The sequence below is a fragment of the Suricata suricatta genome, chromosome 12 (assembly GCF_006229205.1).
Source record: "Suricata suricatta isolate VVHF042 chromosome 12, meerkat_22Aug2017_6uvM2_HiC, whole genome shotgun sequence".
Lineage (NCBI taxonomy): Eukaryota > Metazoa > Chordata > Mammalia > Carnivora > Herpestidae > Suricata > Suricata suricatta.
Window position 1 is genome coordinate 14,609,779 of NC_043711.1, and position 23,888 is coordinate 14,633,666.

General features: G+C 42.2%; 1 protein-coding gene across 1 annotated transcript in view; it reads left to right on the forward strand.

Annotated features, from left to right (window-relative positions):
* Positions 1 to 123: 123 nt before the first annotated feature.
* The window catches only part of KIF15 (kinesin family member 15), a 64,626-nt gene continuing 40,861 nt past the window's right edge, over positions 124 to 23,888 (forward strand). The window contains exons 1-8 of the mRNA XM_029917862.1: positions 124 to 205; positions 7,381 to 7,423; positions 8,173 to 8,356; positions 10,522 to 10,598; positions 14,619 to 14,656; positions 16,574 to 16,671; positions 17,964 to 18,143; positions 23,440 to 23,649. Of these exons, the coding sequence (XP_029773722.1) occupies positions 187 to 205; positions 7,381 to 7,423; positions 8,173 to 8,356; positions 10,522 to 10,598; positions 14,619 to 14,656; positions 16,574 to 16,671; positions 17,964 to 18,143; positions 23,440 to 23,649 (849 nt within the window). The 5' untranslated portion in view covers positions 124 to 186. The remainder of the gene's footprint in view (positions 206 to 7,380; positions 7,424 to 8,172; positions 8,357 to 10,521; positions 10,599 to 14,618; positions 14,657 to 16,573; positions 16,672 to 17,963; positions 18,144 to 23,439; positions 23,650 to 23,888) is intronic.

Sequence of the window (23,888 nt, forward strand, 5' to 3'; positions counted from 1 at the left end):
CACGCAGTCCCCGCCCCCTGGACGGAGACCGGGCAACATGGCAGCCTCCTGGATGGCGTCAACGTCCGATCCGAGCGCCAAATTCAAATCTGCGGCCATCTTGGGCGTGCGGAATCTCGGCGCGCCGCGGCGCTGGAAGTGTGGGTATCCGCAGCGTTGGTCTCGGGATTGAGGAGGGAGGGCGCCATGGCGCCCGGCTGCAAAAGTAAGTGAGGAGTTCCGGCTTCGTGACCCCGTCTCCGCCCCCAAATACAATAGGGAAAGAAGGCAACCCCCGGCCGCCCACAGGGTTGCCGGCTGGGAGTGAAGGGCAGGAGCGGACCTAGCGGCGCGGGGGGCTTGGGGCCTCTTTCCGACCCTCAGACAATACGCGGCTCGAGCAACTATCCGCCTTTCTCTTGTGTTTTGAGCCCACGCCACAAGCCAGGCACAGTTCTAGGCGCTGGGGCTGAGCCGGGAACCGGAGAGCCCTCCCTCAGGAGCTTGACGCCCAGCGACCTGCTGGTTCTTCCCGTTCTCGGTTCTGTCGTTTCGTCGCTGCCCTATTCCCGTGTCCCCACCGGGGCTGTTTACGTATTCTTGCCTGAGGTCGGCCCTGGCTCTCAGCACCTTCTGCGCGTTTCCACGTTACTGACCGTCCTGAATGCGAGAACTCTTTATGTTTCAAGCACGGCTTTGTCTTCCAGTCTCCTCGGATAAGCACAGGATATCTTTATATTATCACAAATTCCTATTTTCTTCCCAAGGGGACCCGTTCCGTTCCTTCCTTTTTCTTTTGGACAGGAGCACTGCCGATTTTGATAAACCCTCAGTTTTCACTGATTTTTTTTCCGTCCTTTGGCGTTCGCGTGTACATGCCCCGTCTCTTACACTGCCTAATCCTTCAAGGATTAAATTTTGAGCTAATTCGATGGATCTTGGTGAATGGTAATGAGGAGAGGTCTATGTTAGAAGATTGAAGAACCTGAATTTGTGGTCTTTGATGAGACTTCGTACAACGTTAACACTTGCTGCTGTCGGTTGTAATTGTTTTCTGATGGAGTTGTTTTCGTTAACTTTTTAGGTCATCACATTGTGCTCTCTTTTTCCATCTGAAATGTTGCTCTTCTCTCGTTTTCAGTATTCCGGGAATATTAGCACAAACATTGGTTCATTTGTGGACTGAAATGTTCAGTGCGCATTCTGCACAACCACGGTATTCTGTAAATCTGGACTCAGGAGAGTTGATAACCTGTGATAAAATGTGTTTACATAATGGAAAGTGACATTTGCGTGTCACTGTCTATGAAAGGACTCTGTCCTATCTATATGCTTCACTTTCTAGAAGTAATGGGAACAAGGGTATTCACAATTCACAACATTCCTGTGTGAAAATGGTGATTTCCATGGGAAACGCTTCTGTTCCTTAAAAAATTTTTTTTACATTTATTTATTTTCAAGGGGCAGAGACAGAGCGTGAACAGGGAAGGGGCAGAGAGAGAGGGAGACACAGAATCCAAAGCAGGCTCCAGGCTCTGAGCTGTCAGCACAGAGCCTGACGTGGGGCTCAAACCCACCAACCGTGAGATCATGACCTGAGCCATGACCTGAGCCGAAGCCGGATGCTCAACCGACTGAGCCACCCAGGCCCCCCAAGCACTTCTGATCCTTGAGGTCTCTTAGCAGCCTCGAGGTTGATGACGTCCCACATGCCGCTCGCATTCCCAGCAGTCCAGGGACCTGGAGCAGGACTTGGGGACCCAGACAGTGCTCTCTGCCACTTTTGCTTTTGCCAAAACGAACAGGGACTGTTTCTTTGCTGCCAACTCTTGGAGAAGCTGTGAAGGAAGGGCAGGTGGGGAGTTGGGCAATCTGGTGCATTTCCCACATTCATTTGCTTGAGGGGGTATAGCTGCAAAGGGTAGTTTCCAGAAGAGTTGTTCTGCAGTGAATACTTACTTTGCAGGTCTGTGGTATGAGATTGAGAATAGAAATTAAGGGTTTTTTTTTTAAACTGATGTCCTTGTATTCATTAATTCAAAGATTTATTGAGTGTTCACAGTGTGTACGGTGCTGCTCTAGATAATGCTTTATAGTTAATTTGGAAGAGAAAGAGAGTAAACTAATATATATTTTGATGGCCGTTAAGTCCTTTGAGGACCAAGAAGGGGAGTTAGATAGATAATTGGGTGGGTGTGGATGGAGATAAGCTGGTGTTTCCCATAATTCAAGGTCATGGAAAGCCTTATTGAGAAGACAGTACTTGAGTAAATCCCCCAAGAGACGTTCCAGGCAGAAGGTAGAGCATGTGTAAAGGTCCCCAAGTGTGGTCTGTTCAAGAAATAACAAGAAATCCAGTTTGGTTTTAGTGGAACAAGGAGTATAATAGGAAGTGAGCTGTGGAGGTGGTGATGGGGGAGGAGGGATATTAGATCATGTCCAGTCCCGTAGGCTGTTTTAAGAACTTTGCCTTTTATTCTGCCTGAGATGGACAACCACCGCAGACTTTTGTATTTTTATTTTTAATTATTTTTAATGTTTTACTTATTTTTTAGAGAGAGAGAGAGAGAGAGAAAGAGCGAGAGGGAGAGAGAACCTGACCAGGAGAAGGGCAGAGAGAGGGAGACACAGAATCCAAAGCAGACTCCAGGCCCTGAGTTGTCAGCACAGAGCCCAGTGCAGGGCTTGCCCCAGCACTGCAGTCGTGAACAAGAGGAGTGACTTGCTATGATATTTATTTAATAACTTTTAATTTTGGGGCACCTGGGTGGTTCAGTTGGTTAAGCATCAGACTCTTGATTTCGGCTCAGTTCGTGATCTCATGGTTCGTGAGTTGCAGCCCCGCGTGGAGCTCTGTACTGACAGTATGGAGCCTGTTTAGGATTCTCTTTCTCCCTATCTCTGCCCTTCCCTTGCTCATGTCCTCTCTCTTTCTCTCTCAAAAAGAAATAAACATTGGGGCGCCTGGGTGGCTCAGTCGGTTAAGCATCCGACTTTGACTCAGGTCATGATCTCGCAGTTTGTGAGTTCGAGCCCACATCGGGCTCTGTGCTGACAGCTCAGAGCCTGGAGCCTGCTTTGGATTCTGTGTCTCCCTCTCTCTCTTCCCCAACCCCACTTATGCTCTGTTTCTCTCTCTATCTCTCAAAAATGAATGAACATTAAAAATAAATAAACATTTTAAAATATCTTTTAATTTTGCTATGATTTAAATTTATAGAAAAATTGTGACAGTAGTGCAAAGAAATCTTGTATAGTAATGTCCTTTACCCATATTAACCACTTTCGATTTTGCCACATGTCCTTTATAATTCTTTCGCCCTCCCTCACCCTCCCAATTGTGTGTGTGTGTGTGTATTTTTTATGAGCCATTTGAGAGTAAAATAGGGATATCACGTACCTTTACCACTAAACTGCAATGATCAAAATCAAGAAAGCTTAGACTGGAGGCTCCTGGGTGGCTCAGTTGGTTAAGTGTCCGACTTGATCTCACAGTTTGTGGTTTCAAGCCCTGCATCTGGCTCTGTGCTGACAGCTCAGAGCCTGGAGTCTGCTTCGGATTCTGGGTCTCCCTCTCTCTCTGCCCCTCCACTGTTCATGCTCTCTCTCTGTCTCTCAAAAATAAACAAACATTGAAAAAAAAGTTTACACTGATATACCACTGTTGTCTGATCCACAGTCCATATTTTACTTTTATTCATTGTCCTAATAATCTACTATTATAGTTTTCCTCCACAACCAGATCTTTCATTGCATTTAGTACTTATGCCTGACATTTTTTTAACAGCTTGATTGAGATGTAAGTCAGATACAATACAATTCACCCATATAAAGTGTAAAATGGTTTTTAGTATATTCACAGATATGTGGAACTATCAGCATAGTCCATTAGGACATTTTCATCACCTCAAAAGAAATGTCATACCTTCAGCCCTCACCCTTCCCACCTCCCTGTCACCTGCCAGCCCTAAGTAACAACTGCTCTCTCTCTATTATTCAGAGTGGCATATTGAAGTCTCCCCTGTTATTGTTTTTTAACATTTTTAAAAAATGTTTTATTTATTTTTGATACAGAGAGAGACAGAGCATGAGAGGGGGAGGGGCAGAGAGAGAAGGAGACACAGAACCGGAAGCAGGCTCCAGGCTCTGAGCTAGCTGTCAGCACAGAGCCCGACGCGGGCCTCGAACCCACGAACGTGAGATCTGACCTGAGCCGAAGTCGGAGGCTTAACCGACTGAGCCACCCAGGTGCCCCTCAACATTTTTTTTAAATTAAAAAAATGTTTATTTTTGAGAGAGAGAGAAAGAGAGACAGAGTGTGAGCATGGGAGGGGCAGAGAGATAGGGAGACACAGAATCTGAGGCAGGCTCCAGGCTCTGAGCTGTCAGCACAGAGCCCGATGCGGGGCTCGAACCCATGAACTGTGAGATCACTGAGCCACCTGGGTGCCCCTAGTATGCACATTTTATCGGAATCAGCTTCAGACTTATATTAGCTTAATTCCAGTGATATAAACGTTACTCCTATGTAGCTCTATTCCTCTCACTCCCGTTTTTGATATTGATGTGGAGATGTCAGGTAGGCAGTTAGAGGTGAGAGTCTGGTGCTCAAGAGAGTGGCCCAGGAAGGTTTAAATTTGGGACTCATTAACATACACTTAGCATTTAGAACCATGACCCAAGAACTGTGAGATCATGACATGAGCTGAAACCGTGGGTCTGCTAGCAGCAGATTTCTCCGAGATGCCGTCTGGCCTCCATTGGTTATGCTGAGAAGTCAGCTGGTAATAGAACTGGGTTCTCTTTTTTTTTTATTTAATTTTTTTTTAACATTTATTTATTTTTGAGACAGAGAGAGACAGATCATGAGCTGCAGAGGGGCAGAGAGAGAGGGACACACAGAAGAGGAAGCAGGCTCCAGGCTCTGAGCTGTCAGCACAGAGCCCTACGTGGGGCTTGAACCCACAAACTGTGAGATCATGACCTGAGCCCAAGTCGGCCACTTAACCGCCTGAGCCACCCTGGCACCCGGATTCTTGCCCTTTTAAAGGAAGAGTTTCTGAGGTCTGTGTTTGATATTTGTTCTCACCCCAGTAAGCTGGTGCCACCTGTTTTAGGTCCCAGTTCTTGCCTACAAATTAATAGGCCTGCAGTTTTGTTTGTGTATTGAGTCTTCTAATTGCTTCTCACCACAACCTTCACTGTTCCTGAGTGTGCCCTTAGGCTTGAACTTCTTTCTCTTTGCTTTGTTGGAAATGGAGTCAGCTTCTTTGAACTCTCAGCTTTGTGGTCTGCGTCTTCCCTGAGGCAAAATCTCTCAGCCTAGGCTCTGGAGCTGGGGGTGAGAACAATGATGGTCTTCTTTCAGAGTGACACCTCTGGTCTAATTGCTGGGTATTTGCTGGGAAGGGGGGTGTGTGTGTGTGTGTGTGTGTGTGTGTGTGTGTGTGTGTGTGTGTGTGAGAGAGAGAGAGAGAGAGAGAGAGAGAGAGACACCTCTGGTCTAATTGCTGGGTATTTGCTGGGAAGGGGTGTGTGTGTGTGTGTGTGTGTGTAGCAGCCTGGAGCCCTCTTGACTTGCCTCTCCTTGTAGAGAAACACTGTCTCGCGAGCCAGAATAAGGGTGATTAGGGCCCCTGTGTTGTCAGCACACTGTGTCCAACGTAGGACCTCATTCCACGAGTGGAGGCTGGGTGGAAGAAGGGAACTCCCAGCTCTGGATCATATTTACCTGGGATTTAGCCTTAGGCACCTGGCTGGAGGCTGGATGAGAAATTGTTAACCCACTCCTGGGAAGAAAGTCCTCCCAGTAGGAGCTGAGGGGGGAGGATCCCTGTGTTCTAGGCTGCAGAGTCAGGAGTGGAGACTCCCACCTCGTTGAGCTGGGAGGGAGGGAGGGAGGGAAAGAGCAATCAGTTCAAGTACCATAGACTCTCACCTCTCTTGTGGAATTTCCATTGATCTTTTTGACTAGATGTTTTTTCATTTGCTGTTTACCTTTCTGGCTGTTTCTAGAGGCCGTGAGTGGCTTTTACTTTTTTATTTCACCAGTTTTCACTGTGCAGTGGGTCAGTGTAGTTCCTCTTGCGGTTATGTTGGAAGTTGATCTCTGGCTTCTGTTTTAGCAGAATCATTCTGCCTGCTAGATTGAGAATAGGTGGTAACTGGGGCCTGAGGGAGTGAGGGAAAGAGAAACAGAGAGGCTGTTGTAATAGTTCAAGTAAGGGATGTTGCTGCTTGATTCCGTGGTGGTCACGGCAGTGGATTTAACTGGAAGTTGTAGGACTCTTGATGGATTTTGAAGATAGAGCCAAAGATTGGCTAAGAGGTTGAATATGAAGCATGAGAAAGAAGGGGGTGAAGAATGACTCCAAGGTTTTTGGCCTGATCAACTGCAAAGATGGAGTTGTCATTAATTGAGGTGGAGAAGCATGTTTGGGGTGGGGTGATCAGGAATTTAGTTTTGGACACTTAAAATTTGAGACATTGCACATTGGGCATCCCATTGGAAATGTTAAGTAGGCAGTTGGATGTGAGAGTCTGGTGCTCAAAAGAGTGGTCCAGGGAAAAGGTTTAAATTTGGGACTCATCAACATGTACTTAGCATTTAGAACCATGAGCCTGGATGTCCTCACCAATGAAGTGGATGTGGAAAGAACAGAAGGAAGATAGAGGCCTGAGCCCTAGAGTGCCCCGCTGTCAAGAGGTCAGGGAGCCAAGGAGACTGAGGAGTGTTAGCAACAGAAGAGTAGTCTCGATAAGAATGGGATTTTTAGGGGCACCTGGGTCGCTCAGTCGGTTAGGCAGCCAATTAATTTTTTAATGTTTATTTATTATTGAAAGAGAAAGAGAGAGAAACAGCGTGAGTGGAGGAGGGGAAGAGAGAGAGGGAGACCCAGAGTCCAAAGCAGCTCCAGGCTCTGAGCTGTCAGCACAGAGGTCTGCAAGACCATGACCTGAGCCAAAGTGGGTTGCTTAACCAACTGAGCTACCCACGTGCCCTTTAAGTGGCCAATTCTTGATTTCAGCTCAGGGCATGATTTTAGGGTTCGTGAGTTTGAGTCCTATGTCAGGCTCGGTATTGTCAGTTTGGGATTCTCTCTCTCCCTGTTTCTGTACCCCTCCCCCGCTCATGTGCGTGTGCTCCCCTTTTCTCTCAAAATAAATCTTTTTAAAAAGGATGGGATTTTAAATTTATTTATTTTGAGAGAGAGAATGCGAGCAGGGGCAGGAGGTGTGAGCAGCAGAGAGAATTCCAAGCAGGCTCCACGCTTAGTGCCAAGTCCCATGCAGGGCTCAATCCCACGACCCTGGGATCATGACCTGAACTGAAACTGAGCCCAGGCACTCCTATATTGCAATTTTAAATGCCTATAATAACTTCTTGTCTTTTTTTTCTAGCTGAGTTACGCAATGTGACAAACTGTCAGTCTAACCAATCAAGGTAAGAAAAAAATCTTGTTGCTGAGACCAAAAGAATTAGGGATGTAGTATTTCTTTTTTAGTTGATTTTTTTATTTTTGAGAGAAGGGAGGGGGAGTGTGTGAGCAAGGGAGGAGAAGAGAGAGGGAGAGGGAGAGGGAGAGGGAGAGGGAGAGAGAGAGAGAGAGAAAATCCCAAGCAGGCTCTGCACTATGAGTGAGGAGCCTGACATGAGGCTCGATCCCATGAAATGTGAGATCATAACCTGAGCCGAAATCAAGAGTCAGTCACTCAGGCGCCCCACCCAGGCAGGATATAGTAACATAGCAAGGGATACTTGTTTCAGCATCAAGCTTAGTCCTTAGCTACCTGGAAATCTGGGAACATCACCCTTCCTCCCCAACTCTCCCCCTGTCCTTTTACCTTCCAGGCTAAAAGATGGAATCAGTAACATAATTCTCCCTTGGGGTGACTATTTTATTATTGCTGTTAAGAGGGAAATCACAGACAAGCAATGCTTGGGGTGTCATGGAATCAACTTTGAGTTGCTTTCAGGTTAAAAAAAAAAAAAGCTTGTGAAAATAAGTATGGTGAAGCAAATCATAAAGGGTGTGAGTCACGTGCAACACTTCTAGAACAGGTGAATGTAAGTGGGTAGGTTTGGGGCTTTGTTGGGGAAACTCTGTATGGAAACATCGCAGGCAGTATGGAACTCAGGTCCTTTCTTAGTTTTCTCCAGTAAACTGAGGCTGGCACATGTCTTGTCTTTAGTAATGAAGGTGATGCCATCAAAGTTTTTGTGCGAATTCGTCCACCTACAGAAGGTTCTGGATCAGCTGATGGAGAGCAAAACTTATGTTTATCTGTGCTCTCCTCTACCACTCTTCGGCTGCACTCCAACCCTGAGCCCAAGACCTTCACATTTGATCATGTTGCTGACATGCACACCACTCAGGTAATAATAATTTTGGAAACTTCACTTTCCATTTGGATAAAATCCTATTATTTGTGAGGATTTCATTTCTGATCTCTTTAGTTTGATAGATCTCACATAAGGAAGCTCAAACATTATGTAAATATTTTAGATGTAATAAATTTTAAAATATTTTAAATTTAATTTTGTTATTGCTTTTTCTTTCATCAAACTTTGTACCAGAATGACAAACCTGCTTTGCTTTTTTCTCACCATCCAGTGATGGAGGTTAGTGGAGGTGTATTTTTTCAGAGCCACTTGGGTGATTGATAATAAGTATAATCCAACTTTCTAGTTTAGGGAGAATATCTTGGTTGTGGTGCTATAACAGAAATATCAAAAACAGGATGGCTTAAACAGCAGACATTTATTTCTCAATCTGGAGGTTGGGAATTCTTTTTTTTTTTTACATTTATTTATTTTAGAGAGACAGAGACAGAGCACAAGTGGGGGAGGGGGAGAGAGAGAGGGAGACACAGAATCTGAAGCAGGCTCCAGGCTCTGAGCTGTCAGCACAGAGGCTGACCTGGGGCTCAAACTCACAAACTGTGAGATCATGACCTGAGCCGAAGTTGGACACTCAAATGACTGAGCTACCCAGGCACCCCTGGAGGTTGGGAATTCTCAGATCCAGGCTAGGAGATCTAGTGTCTGGTAAGGCCCTGCTTCCTGGCTTGTAGATTGCTGATTTTTCACTGTGGAGAGAGAGAAAGCAAATTCTCTGGTGTCTTCTTAGAAGGGTACTACTCACCTCACAAGCCCTCCACCCTCGTGATCTGATTATCTCCCTGAAGCCCCAAGTCCGAATACCATGGTGTTGGGGATTAGGGTTTCAACATAGGGATTTTGGGGAAGACACATTCAGTCCATAGCAGAGAGTAATCATTACTGTGATGTCAGTAACTGTTTTTCTAATTAAGGACAGTTAGGATCTAGTCAGCACTATGCCTTAGAACTTTCTGTAATGAGGGCAGTGTTCTGTATCTGCACTGTCCATTACAGTAGCCCCTAACCATATGTGGCTACTTAAGTTTGAATTTATTAAGATTAAATAAAATTTAAAATTTAGGGGGCGCCTGGGTGGCTGAGTGGATTAGGCATTTGGCTCTTGGTTTGGGCTCAGGTCGTGATCTCACAGTTGGTGAGTTCAAGCCCTGTGGGGCTCCGTGCTGACAATGTGGATGGAGACTGATGCAGGGCTCAGTGTTACAACTGTGAGACCACGACCTGTGGTGAAATCAAGAGCTGGATGCTTAGCTGACTGGCCACCCAGACAGCCCTGCTGTTTTATTTTAGAGAGAGAGAGCGAGCATGCAAACGGGGGAGACATGCAGGGAGGCTGGGGGGTGGGGAGAGAATCTTAAGCAGGCTCCATGCCCAGCGGAGAGCCCAACGCGGGGCTCCATTTCACAACAGTGGGATCATGACCTAAGCTGAAATTAAGACGTTCAACCTACTGAGCCACTCAGGTGCCCCACACCTAATTTTAATCCTGTATTTTATTTAACCCAGTATATCCAAAATATCTTTTCAACGTGTAATCAATATAAAGCAAATTATTAATGAGGTATTTTCCATTCTTTTCATTCATGCTCAGTCTTTCAAACTGAGTATATATTTTACACTTATAATATATCTTAAGTTGGAGTGGCCAGGTTTCAGTAGTCACATGTGCTCAATAAATAGTCACATGTGGCTCCTGGCTACTGTATTAGTGCAGGTTTAAGAATTCTTGTACTGTTGATAAGATTGCATCTACTTATGTATGTAAAAATGAAAGCAAAAAATCAGGTATTGACTATTTAGTACACACTTGTGGGAAAAGCACTGAAGCACATATAGGGCCATGTATTTGATGCTAATACCCAGGTACCATTTGTATGCAATGTGCCAACAAAATTCTGTGTAAATTCTAGATGTAAGGTTAAAATCTAGAATTGTATAGGGAGTTAGTAGACATAATTATGTTTAATGTTTTATCATCTTCGAAGTTTTAGTGTTTTTCTATACTGGATATAATTTTCACGTTATCACAAGTGTTGAAAAGTCTAAAAGCACACTATTTTTATTGTTATATTTTGGAATGTAGTTTAGGAAAGTAGTCCATTTTTATGAAATGTTAACATATTTGGTGCTTACGTTTGTAGGAATCCGTGTTCTCCACTGTGGCCAAGGGCATTGTGGAGTCCTGCATGAGCGGTTACAATGGTACCATCTTTGCATAGTAAGTTGCTGACTGTGTCCTTACACAAGGGGGCAGTAGTGAGTGCTTCTGGTCAATTCTTATGGCTGCTTGAAACAACACAACTTTATTACCTTTCATTTCTGTAAGTCAGAAGTCTGACATGAGTCTCATGTCTCACTGAGCTAAAATATGTAAGTGTCCAGGGCTGTGTTCTTTGCTGGAGGTTCTAGGGGAGAATTCCTTTTCCTTGCCTTTTGCAGCTTTTAGAGGCCACTTATGTTACTTGGCCCCAGGGCCCTTTATTTTCAAAGCCAGCAACATGCAACCCTCCAACTCGTCTTCCTTAGTCACATGTCCCTCTGACTACTGCTGGGACAGGTTCTCTAATGCATGCGATTAGATTGGATTCACCTGGATAATCAAGGTGGGGGCTTAAACTCTACCTCGTGGAGAGGAGAGTGTTTATATTATTTGAAATTCTTCTCTGAGGAAGATTTCTCTCCCATTTTTAAAATTATGCTTTCGGTTATAATCCAATACGTTATTTTTATCTTGTTCATATTGTCCCAGCTTGGCCACTGGGAGCTGTTGGAGGCTGGTGTCTATGTCCCTTTGACATGTCCCATCCTTTCGCTTGAGCACTTTCTTACTTTATGATGCTCCCAGCTGTTCCTGACAAGGAGCCCCGGTTCCTTTTATTGGAGAATGGTGTTTAGAAACCGGGGCGCGGGCCCTGGGGGTGTTTGTTGCTGCTGGAGTGTCATTGCTTCTGGGCTTCTCAGCAGACAGCTAGGTAATATGTGTGCATATACTAAGTTGTGTATGTGGACTTATCTGTAATTGTGTCTGTATCTGTTGGTACACGTATTAAGTTCAGCATGAGTTCGTGCTTATGTCTCTGACTGTAATCCAGAAGGTTAGAATCCATATGTATTTGTTCTAACCTTCTTTCCTGGTTTATCTGTAACTTCTCTGGCATTGAGAAACCTGGCTGCCACCTTCTGTCCCTTTACATACTCGTTCAGCCCCAGTGCGCATATGAGGCACTTTCAGTTGTTACCCTGTATCCGTGAGAAACAGATTTACTCAGTACAGTGTTTGTATACAGTTCTCTTCCTTTCTTCTGTCCTTCCTTTCTTTATCCATCCTTCCATGCATCCTTCCTTCCATCCTTCCTCCCTTCTTTCCTTCCTTCCTTCCTTCCTTCTAAGCCTTAATAGTCTCCAGTCAAAGGCTCCTTTTCTAAAGGACTTGGTCAGCTCCCTTGCTGCCCGTGAGTTCGGTGCAGTTATGTCACACATTTGTGACGTGGCTACGTGCATTCCATTTTGGGACCGCTGACATCCTGGTTGATGTGTTTTGCTTGTTTTTTTACTTTGCGTGCTTTAAAGTTCACCCTTTGTGATATACACCTGTGTAGTGTTTTGGCAAATGCAGAGAGCACCCTGGCACTGAAAAGGACCGTTTCTTTACCTTAGAAATTTCCCGTGTTCCCCTTGTAGTCAGTCACTCCCCCTTCCCTCAACCCCTGACCTCCAGGGTACACAAATATATTTTCCATTCCTGTAGTTCTGCCTTTTCCAGAGTGTCGCATGAATGGAATCAGACAATATGTAGCCTTTTGGATCTGGCTTCTTTCTCTTAATAAAAATGCATATAGGATTCACCTGTATTGTTGCATGCATCAATAATAACTCACTCTTTTTTTTTCCTCAGTATTTTACTGTATGGATTTATCATGATTTGTTTATCCATTTCCCTGTGAAAGGGTATCTTAGTTTTCAGTGATTATGAATAAATTGCTACAAATGTTTGAATATTAGTTTTTGTGTGAACCTAAGTTTTCAAATCATTTGGGTAAATACCCAGGAATGCAATTACTGGGTCATATGGTAAGTCTATACTTAACCTTATGAGAAACTTGTCAAATTGTTTTCTAAATGTATATCTAAAGTGAGACATGATCCTGAAGTTTCTAAATATTGGCAGCCTTAAAATACTGCTGTCGATTTAATGTGAAATGTAAGATGGAGGTCGTGAAGGCATCATGACCTTGCCAGTTGTACAAAGTGAATTTTAGTATCATTCAAGATTTATAGGATATATAGATTAATGGGAATATATTTTTAGTGTAATTTTTTTTAACAATAGACACTCAAATTTTATTTAGAACTAGAGCTTTTTAATAGAATGTAGTGAATTATTTAATGCATTTGAGGGGCGGCCAGGTAGCTCAGTTGGTTGAGTGTCCAACTTCAGCTCAGGTCATGATCTCACAGTTTGTGGGTTCAAACCCTGTGTCAGGCTCCCTGTGCTGATGGTTCAGAGCCTGGAGCCTGTTTCAGATGCTGTCTCCTTTTCTCTCAGCCCCTGTCCTGCTCGCACTCTCTCTTTCTCAAAAATAAACAAACATCAAAAAATATTTTAATATATTTGAGCAGCTGATGCTTTTTGTGTATGTGCCCTTGGTTTAATCTATAATTGGCCCAAAACACAAGAAAGTAAAAAACACATTAAGAAGTATGAACTCTAGGCTCACATGAACATATATACTTACTTGAAAGTTTGCCGTTGCTTTTTTCAGCTGTGTTCAGGAGCGCTGAATATTTTCTCTTCATCAGTAAGGCAGAGACCTATTTTCTCATTTGTCTTCTTAAGAGAAGAAAGATTTTTTTTTCCCCCACAGAGTATTTTGAGTGGTAAAATTAAAAAATGAATTGGAAATACAGCCACAATTGCCAGAGATACATTATCTTTAGAACCATTATTTTTAAATACCTTACAGTCATACTAATTATGTTTCATTTGTGGCATATTTATTAATAATTTAATGAAAATTGCTTTTCGTTAGAAGGAGGCTGAGTCTGTTAAGTGTCCAGCTCTTGATTTTGGCTCAGCTCATGATCCCAGGGTCATGGGATTGAATCCCATGTTGGGCTCATCCTGAGCTTGGAGCCTGCTTAAGATTCTCTTCCTCTCTCCTCTCTTCCTCTGCCCCTCTCCTCAGCTCGTGTGCTCTAGCTCCCTTAAAAAGAAAAAAGGAATATTAAAAACTCTGATGGCTATGTTTGTATAATCCTGAAGAATTACCAGACAATTAGCAATGTAGCTCTTGGTATTAGGACAGTAGAGAAAGAAAATGAATCATTCATTTTTTATTTAATATAGTTAAAAAAGTTTTTTAAAATCTTTTTTATTTATTTTAGAGACAGAGAGAGACAGTGTGAGCAGGAGAGGGTCAAAGAGAGAGGGAGATACAGAATCTGAATCAGACTCCAGGCTCTGAGCTAGCTGTCAGCACAGAGCCTGATGCGGGGCTCGAACCCACAAACCGTGAGATCATGACCTGAGCCAAAGTTGGACACTTAACCGACTGAGCCACCCAGGCACCCCATATATAATTTTTTTTTTTTTACATTCACTTGTTTTTGAGAGACAGAGACAGAGCATGAACAGGGGAGGAGCAGAGAGAGAAAGAGACACAGAATCTGAAACAGGCTCTAGTGGAATGTGGGATTTGAACCCACGAATCATGAGATCATGACCTGAATTGAAGTCGGGTGCTCCACTGACTGAGCCACCTAGGCACCCCCTTAATATAATTTTTTAAAAATAAGCTCTACACCTAATAAGGGGCTTAAACTTAACTACCCTGAGATCAAGAGTTGTATACTCTGACTGAGCCAACCTAGCGTCTAATAAAATTTTTAATAAAGAAGGAAAATAAGATCTTTGTGGAGAAACGTTTTTTATGTTTGTTTATTTATTTTGAGAGAGAGCGAGAGCATGTGTGTGTGTGTGCATGGGAGAGGGTCAGAGAGGGAGAATCCCAAGCAGGCTCTGCAATGTCAGGTCAGAGCCTGATGCGGGGCTCTATCCCAGGAACTGTGAGATCATGACATGAGCTGAAATCAGAGTCAGACGCTCAGTCACCTGAGCCACCCAGGCGCCGTAATGTTTGTGTGGAAAATTTATCTATCAGTAAACCTTTTTAAAGCAGGAGGATAGTCTTTTAAGTTTTTGTAAAAATAATGTATTATAAAACATTTGTTTTTACAGTGGACAGACTGGCTCAGGGAAAACATTTACGATGATGGGTAAGTGAATTAGTTTATCATTTGCTTACTTAATCTACTCTGAAATGACAGTGCCTAGGCACCAAGTACATTTTGGGGGAAGTCATACTTTCTGTCTATGATGTTGACCTCTTAAAATTAGGGATATTTCCCAGGCTTCTGTCAAGTTGGGAGTTCCCTGATAACAATCCATGTTTGCAGCCATGTTCTCAGTCAGTGCTTAGCACACAGTAGGTGCTTAATAAACAGTTTTTGAATTGGGTTTAATGACTTTTTATATATTTATAAATCCATATAATTACCACCTAGATCACGATTCCCAGTCAGTAACTACCTCACCTGCTTCCCCTGAAGTATGTATTACTCTGACTTCTATCATCGTTTTACTTCTTTTTAAACTTATGTAGATGAAATTTTACTGTATGTATTCTATTGTGTCTGGCTTCTCCCTCTCAGCATTAAGTTTCTAAGTTTCGCTCATGTGGTTGCATGCAGTACTAGTCTGTTCCATCGTTGCATCCCGTTGCTGTATGTGTTGTTGTATGAATATGCCACATTTTCCATGTTTCTATTGCTAGACATTTGGATTATCTCCAGTTTTAGCCCATATGAATAATGCTGCTATGCCACTCTTCCTTGTATGTGTCTTTTCAAGTTCATTTCTGTTGGGGACATCCCTAGGAGTGGAATTGCTGCATCACAAGTTATGTGTGTATCAGCTTTCGTATCTATACGGCTGTGATAGATGTGGAAGTTCTAGGACCTCCTCGTCTTTGTCTATACTTTTAGCCTTCTGGAATACGTGTAGTATTATCTCATTGTGTTTTTGTTTGCAATTCCCTGATGTCTGTTGACAACAGTCTTTCTTATGTTTATTGGACATTTGGATATCCTCTCTCTGTAAAATGCCCATTCAAGCTGTTTTCCCATTTAAAAAATTAACTTATTTTTCCTACTCATTTGTGGGGATTTTTAACAAGTAGGTTAGCCCTTTGTCTACAAGATAACTGAGTTTTCTTTAGGTTTTTCATTTGTCTTTTGACTTAAGGTTTTTCCCTTTGCCAAAGATTTTTATTTTCTTGTGGTTGTTTTTTAATGGTTTCTGAATTGTGAGTTATGGTAAGAAAGAGAATTGTTGAGTGAAATGGGAAGAAACCACACGATTGTCTGGGGGAAGAATACTCTAGGCTGTAGGCTCAGAGTTGGGAACTTGCTCAAGACTGTTCAGAGAACATCAGGAAGACCCATGGGCTAGAGGGGAGTTTTTCAGACTAAGGGGGTAGTACGGAGGGCAGCTGGAGTTAGACTCTGAGGCCAGCTCGTGGGGGACCTGGCTGGGGTTTTGGATTTTGTGAGTGCGATGTGAAGTCATTGGAGGCCTTTTTTTTTTTTTTTAATTTTTTAAGAACTACTAGATCTGATAAATAATTAAAAGGATTACTTAGGCAGCTGAATGGAATAGTCTAGGAGGGGGGCAAGTAGAAGCAGGATGAGGAGCTAAGGTGTAGACAATGCAGGAGATGATGAAGGTAACCGTGAAGAATATGTTGAGTATCTTTGTATATTATTTAACAGGAAAATATTATGAAATTGTCTGCAGACTCCTATTATTTGTCCTCTTTGTTTATTTACTTACGTAGTTCTATCTGGGATTGATTGATTTTAGGTACAGTTTACAAGCGCCATTTATAACACTCCAGGTGTAGCCAGCATTAGTGGCTACTGAAGGCCCTTCCTTCAGTCCCATTGATAGGCAAGTTCTGTTTGATCTCTCAGACTAAAGCTTAACTTGTTCAGGGACACAAATAAGAAACTGATTGTACAATGTCATCTTATTTCTGAATAAATTTTCTTTCAGCATTGTCATTTTGGAAGGACTCCTATAATAAAAATGAATATGAATACATATATATAATTTTTTTTTACATTTTTCTTCAGGACCATCTGAATCTGATCATTTTTCTCATAATGTGAGAGGAGTAATCCCACGAAGCTTTGAATATTTGTTTTCTTTGATTGACCGTGAAAAAGAGAAGGTAAAATTCACTATGAAAATAAAGTGGTTCTATGAAATATCTAGTTTTGAGCAGTTAGCTGCTAATAACAGGCTCATAACACATGGAGGGTCCTAAGTGGTACTCTACAGTGTGGATAGGCTGGTGTGGCATAAGAGAAAAACAGACAAGCCTTTCAGTTCTTAAGAAAAAATGAAGGATTCTGAGTTTTTAATTTTCTAAAAATGTTTAGTTTCTAAAACAAGTATCATCCGTGAACTCAGACTAAAAAAAAAAGAATGTGTGCTTCTTAGGCTCTCAGATTTTGCAAGAGAGAAAGTGTAAAGAAAATTTTAACTGAGGACAACAGATTCATTAAGCCCATCACCTCCTGCATGTGTCCCTAGTTCCTCAGGACGTCCAGGAGTGCCGGGCCCATCCTTGTCTCCTTTGTAGCACCTTCTGCCGCCTGAGGACAATTTGATGGTTTCCTATGTGGTGTGACCCCATCGCCCGGGTGATGTGGGCTTCCATCTGCCATTGACTCCCAGGTCGGGCCTTTCTCATGACTGTCCTTTAGCTTGGTGAATTTCAGGCTTTAGAGCCATTAGTGTTACATTCCATTCCGTGTGTACCTAGGAGACTGACACATAACATTGACTGTTTCTATCCTGTGCAGAAACTATCCCTAACATTTGCAGTTAAACATGCACCTTGGGTCCAGTGAAGTAAGTTGAGTGCCGTGCGTTTCTGTGGTTCTTTAGAGAGGCTTCTGAATCAAATTGTTTTCAGTCTTTAAAATAAGGTAAAACTTGCTTCAGGTAAAACTTGATGAAGTCCAGTATATGACAGATAAAAATGGAATCGTTCTTCTCATCACAAGGAAAAACATTTGTAACTGTGTGTGGTGATGGATGTTAACCAGTTTTACTGTGGTGATTATTTCTCAATATATACAAATATTGAGTCATTATGTTATAATATTGAGCCATTATGTTATTTACCTGAAACCAATACAATGGTGGATGTCAGTTACACCTTGGTTTAAGAAAGTGGAATTGGCCATCTGAACTGCCTAAGTCCTGCCTCCTTGCCTTGCTTATGAGTCACCTCTGGAGACCTAGGCCTCTTGGGATCTCAGGTTGATGCTGCCTGAAGACGTAGTGATGTGTTAAAACTAGTTTTCTGGATTTTTACCCGGCTTTTAGGAATCTTGTGTGAAGGATAACATAGTAGCAAATGTACACCTTGTGAAGCAAGTAAAAGGGTAACGCTCATGAAAGAGAGGGATGACTCATGAAAAGAAGGTATCTAAATGAGGCTTCTCTTTCCAGGCCGGAGCCGGAAAGAGTTTCCTTTGCAAGTGTTCCTTTATCGAGATCTACAACGAGCAGATCTATGACCTGCTGGACTCTGCGTCAGCCGGGCTGTACTTACGGGAGCACATCAAGAAGGGAGTCTTCATTGTTGGTGCGGTGGAGCAGGTGGTGGCCTCGGCCGCTGAAGCCTATCAGGTACCCGCCCTGCAGCAGCCGAGCCTGAGGCAGCGTAACGTGCTGTGAAAAACACCTTGATCTCAAAAAAAAGCAAGAACTGAGCTACTAAAAATAGTTTTGTAAAGGCAGGACACAGGAGGAAGAAGGATATGACTTTTATGTAGCTCTCCCCGTGGTTAAAATAGAACTTTGAGCCTCTTGGCTTTGCATTATGTTGGTGCTGTTCATTCCGGTCAGGCCTCTGTAGGCCACTGGGGGCCATTGTTAACGTCTGTATCTCTTTAGTGATTCTTTCCGGAAGCTGCTTTTGAGGAGCCTCTGGGATTGCTACTTTTTAAACCAGCTGGCTGTTCTCTTCCCCTTATTTTCTACCCTTGTTGTTAGGTGTCAAAAACCAACCTCTTTTGAGCATTTGGTTCAGGGCAAACAAACCTTTTGATAGGAATTTACAAAATGTTCCCATTTTTATGGGATCTGACCTGGCCAGTTGATTTTAAACAATTTTTTATTGTGTAATTTTCGATACATACAAGATACTGGCGCATGCATATAAGTTACTAAGCTTAATGTCAGAATGAACTCGGAGGACCTTAGACCATCAGGATTCAGATGTTACCAACACCACCTATGTGCCTCTCCGTATCTCATGTACCTGGCTCCACCTTAAATGTAAGCATTGTGCTGGATGTCGTGATCATTTCCTTCTACTTTTAAACCACAAACGTATGTATATCTGAAAAGGTTGGTTTTGCCTACTTTTGATTTTTCATAAATTGTGCACATTTCAGCTTCTGTAACTTAAAAAATTAAAAAAAAATTTTTTTTTAATGTTTTATTTTTTGATACAGAGTGAGACAGAGCATGAGAGGGGGAGGGGCAGAGAGAGAGAAGGAGACACAGACATAGAAGCAGACTCCAGGCTCTGAGCTAGCAGTCAGCACAGAGCCTGACGCGGGGCTCGAACCCATGAACGTGAGATCTGACCTGAGCCGAAGTCGGAGGCTTAACCGACTGAGCTACCCAGGTGCCCCTAAAAATTCTTTTTAATATTTTTTATTTATTTTTGAGAGACAGAGAGAGACAGTGCGAGCAGGGAAGGGTCAGAGAGAGAGAGGGAGACACAGAATCTGAAGCAGGCTCCAGGCTCTGAGCTAGCTGTCAGCACAGCCCGACGCGGGGCTCGAACCCTTGGACTGTGAGATCATGACCTGAGCTGAAGCCAGACGCTTAACCGACAAGCCAGACGCTTAACCGACTCAGCCACCCAGGCACCCCTAGGCTTCTGTAACTTTTTAATATCAACTGTGTTTATGAAATTTATCCATGTTGCATTTTCACTTATTTTCACTGCTATATAATCCATTGTATGAATATTTGTGTGTGTGTACCTGTATATGTAGAAATCATAGGTCAATAATTTATTCTTCCATCTTCAGCAAGCGTCCTGATTCAAACTTTCTTTTCTTTTTAAGAGTCTTTTTATTTATTCATTACTTTTTGAGAGAGGGAGAGCTCATATGAGCAGGAAGGAGGCAGAGGGAGAGGCAGGCAGAGAATCGTAAGCAGGCTCCACACCCAGCACAGAGCCTGACATGGGGCTCAATCTCATAACCCTGAGAACATGACCTGAGCCAAAATCAAGGGTCAGACACTTAACCGACTGGAGCCACCCAGGTGCCCCATGATTCAAACAGTTTACACTGTGACTGTCATAGTAAGAAATAGGTTTTACATGTGACCTAGTGTGTGTGTGTACATATACACACTCAACAAATTTTGTTGAGATTTTTATTGTAATTGCATTGCAGTTATAGACCAGTTTGGAGGGATTGGCATCTTTACAATATTGAGTCCATACTTGAACATGATATGTCTTTTCACATATATAGGTCTTGAACGTCTCATAACATCATTTTCACCATAAAAGATAATTACATAAGCTAATTGTTAGCCCTTTTTCCAATATACTGCATATTTTTGTTGCTCTTGTAGAAGATAATCTATTTTTGAAGTTTTATGGGATGGCTAGGTGGCTCAGTTGGTTAAGCATTTGACTCTTGATCTCAGTTCAGATCTTGATCTTAGCATCATGAGTTCAAGCCTGTGTTGGGCTCCTTGCTGGGGGTAAAGCCTACTTAAAAAATTGCATTTTGTTTGATGTATCTGGAAATGCAGTTAATTTTAATAGAATGCTTTTATAATAAGCCACCTTGCTATCTTACAAAAATGAAGAGTGGGTGTTAAGTTTGTCAGGTGCTTTTTCTGTCTGTATTGAGATGATCTTGTTTTTCTCATTTAACATGTTAATGTGATAGACTATTAGATCACGTTTGTTAATATTTTGTTTAGGATTTTTCATCAGTGTTAAAAATTGAGATCAACCTGTGATTTTCCATTTTCCTAACTTTTCTGCTTTTTTAATTACCACCTTTGTCCTTCTTGGAAGTTTGTGTGATTGGAATGACTTGTTCTTAAAAATGATTTGTTTCCCAAAATCACCTGGGCCTTATGTTCCGAGAGAAGATTTTTAGCTACCAATGAAAATTCCATAATAGAGTTTTGAGGTCATTTTACCTCTTCTTGGGTCAAAAGTTTAGGGAAGTTTTTATTCCTAGAAAATGTCAGTCTCTTCTCAGTTTTTTTTCTACGAAGCTCCTATTTCCTCTCAGTTTTCAAATATATGACAAAAAGTTGTTTCCAGTATTCTCTTAAAATTTTTTTTTAATGTTTTATTTATTTTTGAGAGAGAAAGAGAGACAGTGTGAGCAGGGGAGAGTCAGAGAGAGAAGGAGACACAGAATCCGAAGACAGGCTCCAGGCTCTGAGCTAGCTGTCAGCACAGAGCCCAATGCAGGACTCAAACCCACGAACCATGTGATCATGACCTGAGCTGAAGTCAGGCACTTAACCGACTAAGCCCCCCAGGAGCCTCAGTATTCTCATTTTTTAAAATCTTTACTATAACTACAATTTTGTTTCCTTTTAAAATATTTTTTTTAATGTTTATTTATTTATTTTGAGAGAGAGAGCACAAGCAGGGGAGGGGCAGAGAGACAGAGGGAGAGAGAAAATCCCAAGCAGGCTCCTCAATCCCAGCTCAGAGCCTGATGCAGGGCTTGAACTCATGAACCATGAGATCATGACCTGAGCCAAAACCAAGAATTGGACGCATAACTGATTGAACCATCCAGGTGTCCCGTTTTGTTTTCTCTTTGCATAGTTGATATTATTACATGACTTGCTTTTGTAATGTTTTCTTAGTTTTTTCCTTCTCATCCTGTTTTTGTTCCAGTTTCTTAAACTGGATACTTAGCTTATTTGGCCTTTCTTCTGTGATGTAAGTATTTAATGCTCTAAGTTTACTTACTGCTTAAACTTCACGCAAGTATTAATATCCTTTTTTTTCTGAAAGAAAGAGAGAATCCCAACATGGAGCCGACTTGGGCTCATGATCACGACTTTCTTGATTATGGTAGCTTCTTATTGCTGAATAGTTAAGTCTTGAAATCAAGTAGAGTAAACCTTCCACCTTTTTTTTTTTTAACAATTATCTTGGTTAGTCTTCGTCCTTCACAATTTCATACATATAGAATTGATTTGTCAGATTCTGCACAAAAGGCTGCTAGGATGTTGAGTGGGATTGTGTTGGATCTGTCAATCGTTTTTGGGAGAATTAACATCTTAACACTATTAAGTCTTCTAATCTATAAACATTCATCAAGCAGTTTGATTTTTGTTTTTGATTTTTGTATTTGGTTTTTATAATAGGATTTATTTGTTTAAACAAAAAAATTTTTTTAATTTAAGTGATCTCTACACCCAATATGGGGCTTGGACTTATGAGCCCAAGATCAAGACTTGCCTGGGGCACCTGGGTGGCTCAGTCAGTTAAGCATCCGACTTCGGCTCAGGTCATGATATTATGATTCGTGGGATCGAGCCCCGCATCAGACTCTGTGATGACACCTAGCTCAGAGCCTGGAGCCTGTCTTTGGATTCTGTGTCTCCCTCTCTCTGATCCTTCGCTGCTCATGCTGTCTCTCTTTCAAAGATAAATAAAACATTAAAAAAAAAAAAAAGACTTGTATGCTGCTCTATCCAACTGAGCCAGCCACTTGCCCCTTACATGAGGATTTAAAGAAATACAGTTTTATTTGCTTTTTTTCCATATGTTCCACAAATGATAGCATATTGTGCTGCCTTGGTACCTTGCTCTTTAAATACAATGGTATTTTAGAATTTGTCCCATGTTTGAGGGTCTGTGTCTCTCTTTCCAGCTGTATGAACAATGTATTATGATTTACCTTATATTTAATATACAGTATTTAGTGTTATGAAATGGAAGCATAAAGTACTATCCAAAAAATGTAAAAGAAACCAATAGCTTCAATTTTATGTTGTGGCTGGTTAATAGGATTCTAAGAGCTCTATTTATTGAGTCAAGCACTTTGCTAACCTCTTCTGCGTCTATTATTTCGTTTAACTTTTTTAATCTTTTTGATATAAGATGCTAATTTGCCCATTTTACCTTTTACATATTATGTTCTTGCTACTCAAAAATGTAGTTATCAGAGTACCAGCATTGTATGAAATTGTGAAGGACGAAGACTAACCAAAATAATTGTTAAAAAAAAAAAAAAAAAGGTGGAAAGATGTTACAGACCTTGTTACAAATGCCAGGCCTTGCCTTCACGGTCACTGATCAGAATGTGCATTTTATCAAGACCCCAAGGTGATTACTGTGCACACTCACTCCCGTTGGTGATGTTCTGCCCTGTGGGGTAGGTACCCATATTCCCATTTTACACATATGGGCCTGAGCCTTGAACAGGGTCAGCTGGCCCAGACCATACCGCTAGTTAACAGTGGAGCCAGGGCTGGACCTCATGTTCATCTGATGCCAGAGCCTGCAGTTTGGACTTGCATGCATCCTGCTTGCCGTAGGGAATAGGGAGGGAAAACGAGTACTTTATAGACCAGAAGAGCTGACAAAACTTCGGTCTTGAAGGTAATTTTGAGATTTATGTTGTCTAACTTTCTCATTATCTAGACAAAGGGATTGAGAGAGAGTTTATGATTTGCATTAAGTTAATACCAATGGAGAACGGCAAAACCCGTTCCGGATCCTCAGCCTGCTGATTTCCTCTTTGGTCTCTTTCTGTAACATGGACAGGGAACCAGAGAGGGGAGAGTGACTTGAGTATGTTCCTCGATGGACCAGCATTCCTTCTCATTGTCCCGTACGGACTTCATACTGAGGAGAGCGGCTGTGTGTCACTTGGAAGTTGTTGCAGTATATTTCCCTTTTGCCTAGGTGCTGTCTGGAGGATGGAGAAACAGACGTGTGGCATCAACATCCATGAATAGAGAATCTTCTCGGTCTCATGCAGTGTTTACAATTACAATCGAGTCAATGGAGAAAAGCAATGAGACTGTGAATATACGGACCTCCCTACTCAATCTGGTGGACTTAGCAGGATCTGAACGGCAAAAAGATACCCATGCAGAAGGGATGAGATTGAAGGTAAGGATGGAATTATGGTCTTCAACTCAACTTGTGTGTGAATTAAATACCAGAAGTCAATACCAAGGTAAGTGTGTGAGGGAATCAAAGGAATGAGGAATTGCTCCCATTCTAAAGATGCAGACATTTTTGTTGTGGCGTCAGGACATTAAACATACACAGGGTAGGACAGGTGTGTCTGCAGCCAGACTATCTGAATTCATACCAGAAGGGATGATAGTACAAATATCAGCTGTGGT